The 1,662-nt window shown below is 44.0% G+C and overlaps 1 protein-coding gene across 1 annotated transcript; it reads right to left on the bottom strand.

The window, feature by feature from the left end:
- Positions 1-302: 302 nt before the first annotated feature.
- LOC141437165 (NFX1-type zinc finger-containing protein 1-like) lies at positions 303-890 on the bottom strand. Its single transcript, XM_074100429.1, has one exon. It carries the CDS (start codon positions 888-890, stop codon positions 303-305), a length of 588 nt encoding a protein of 195 aa, XP_073956530.1.
- Between the last annotated feature and the right edge of the window lie 772 nt (positions 891-1,662).

The following is a 1,662-nucleotide window of genomic DNA, read 5'->3' as shown; positions in this document are numbered from 1 at the left end:
AGGTAGGTACTTAAGGATAATTTGATAATTTTACTGCCAGAAACTTTCATTCGAATCATCTAATATTATGTTTGCCAAAATAATCTACAAGGTGAATGATTTTGAATAAGAGGTATATAACTAGGGAGATACACATAAAAAGGTAGGTTATAAAATGTTAATTAGGTGCATAAAATAAACAAAAAGCGCTTGCTTAGTTTAGAACAAACGAGTCAGCCCAGTGAGACGAAATAGATGAATCTCGTTGCTCTGTTTAATTTCAAGCGTGTAGCGACAGAGCACGATTCACTGTCGAAACAATTTTAATTATCAAAATTGAAATTGGCCATATTGTTGGCTTCCTCTGACCAGGCGGCGAACCGCGCGCCGTCCATCTCCGGCGCGTGTCGGTTGCCGGCGGTGAGTGTGTGGCTGCGGCCACCGATCTTCGCGCCGCACTCCGGGCACCTGCTCTCCTCCATGGCGCCGCCGCACTCGCCGATGCAGTAGAAGTGCCCTTTGGGACACTTAAACCAGTGCCCCGGCTTCAGCCCGACTGCCTTCACCACCATCGCGCGCTCCTCCGCACTCACGATGCCGGACAGTTTCACGGCGCCCTGAAGCGTTTTGAGACATTCCACAGCCTTGGCTTCATCGAACACGCGCCAACTTAGGACGGCGTCTCTGGCCGCTTTAGTGGCTTCTATCACATTTGGGACGCTTTCAGCAAACGTGTAACAGGTGTTGCTCAGAATTATATCCAACTGAATGATGGAATTGATGCGCCTCAGCTCATTCCGTATGTCCACCTGCTGCTGTTCACTAATCTTTTTCGTATTAGTTGCAAGGACGCTGCATAACAATTTTATTTGAGAGTTTAACTGCGATTCAAGTTTTGATACCTTCGCCATCTTATATTTCATATAATAATTGCCGATGATATCCAATGTGTTAAGGTATACGTCATGCATTTCCAGTTGCAAAAGAGACACGCCATCCTTCTTTTGATACGACTTGATGATGTTGAAGATAATAAAACAGGCGTTATTAAATTCATTGTTACCTGCAATATAAACAGAAATAGCCGGTGAAACTGTGTAGGCTTGTGATAATAGATGATCAACAGTACCCCTCCTTGCAGTCGGGTAAAAAAAGGAGCAAGAGTTTATTTAATTAAAATAATTATTACCTACCATAAAGATATTTTTGGATATAAATCTACATAACTCCTAACTACTATTGAACGATGTACCTACGTATAAATTATAATATGTATGTTCTGAGATCTTGTATGTGAATCAAACGATTTCGATGAAAGTTGCTTTAAATAATATAGGGTTTTCGGGGGCGATCTAGCCAGGTCTCATCTTTGAGACAACATAAGACAAACACCGACCGAACAAGCTCGGTTTGCCATTTACTGATTATTAGGTAATTGCAGGTGTAGGACCTTGTGCGTGCAAGGTCCGCCCGGATTGCTACCACAATCTTGCTCGCTAATCCTGCCGTGAAGCAGCAGTGCTTGCACTGTTGTGTTTCGACGTGGAGAATAAGACAGCCATTGAAATTACTGGCACTTGAGGTATCCCATCTTAGGCCTCTAGGTTGGCAACGCATCTGCAATCCCCCTGGTGTTGCAGGTGGATGGGCGGTGGGGATCTCTTACCATCAGGAGACCCACTA

The sequence above is a fragment of the Choristoneura fumiferana genome, chromosome 17, assembly GCF_025370935.1.
Source record: "Choristoneura fumiferana chromosome 17, NRCan_CFum_1, whole genome shotgun sequence".
Taxonomy (NCBI): domain Eukaryota; kingdom Metazoa; phylum Arthropoda; class Insecta; order Lepidoptera; family Tortricidae; genus Choristoneura; species Choristoneura fumiferana.
This window is presented reverse-complemented; position numbering and strand designations above follow the sequence as displayed.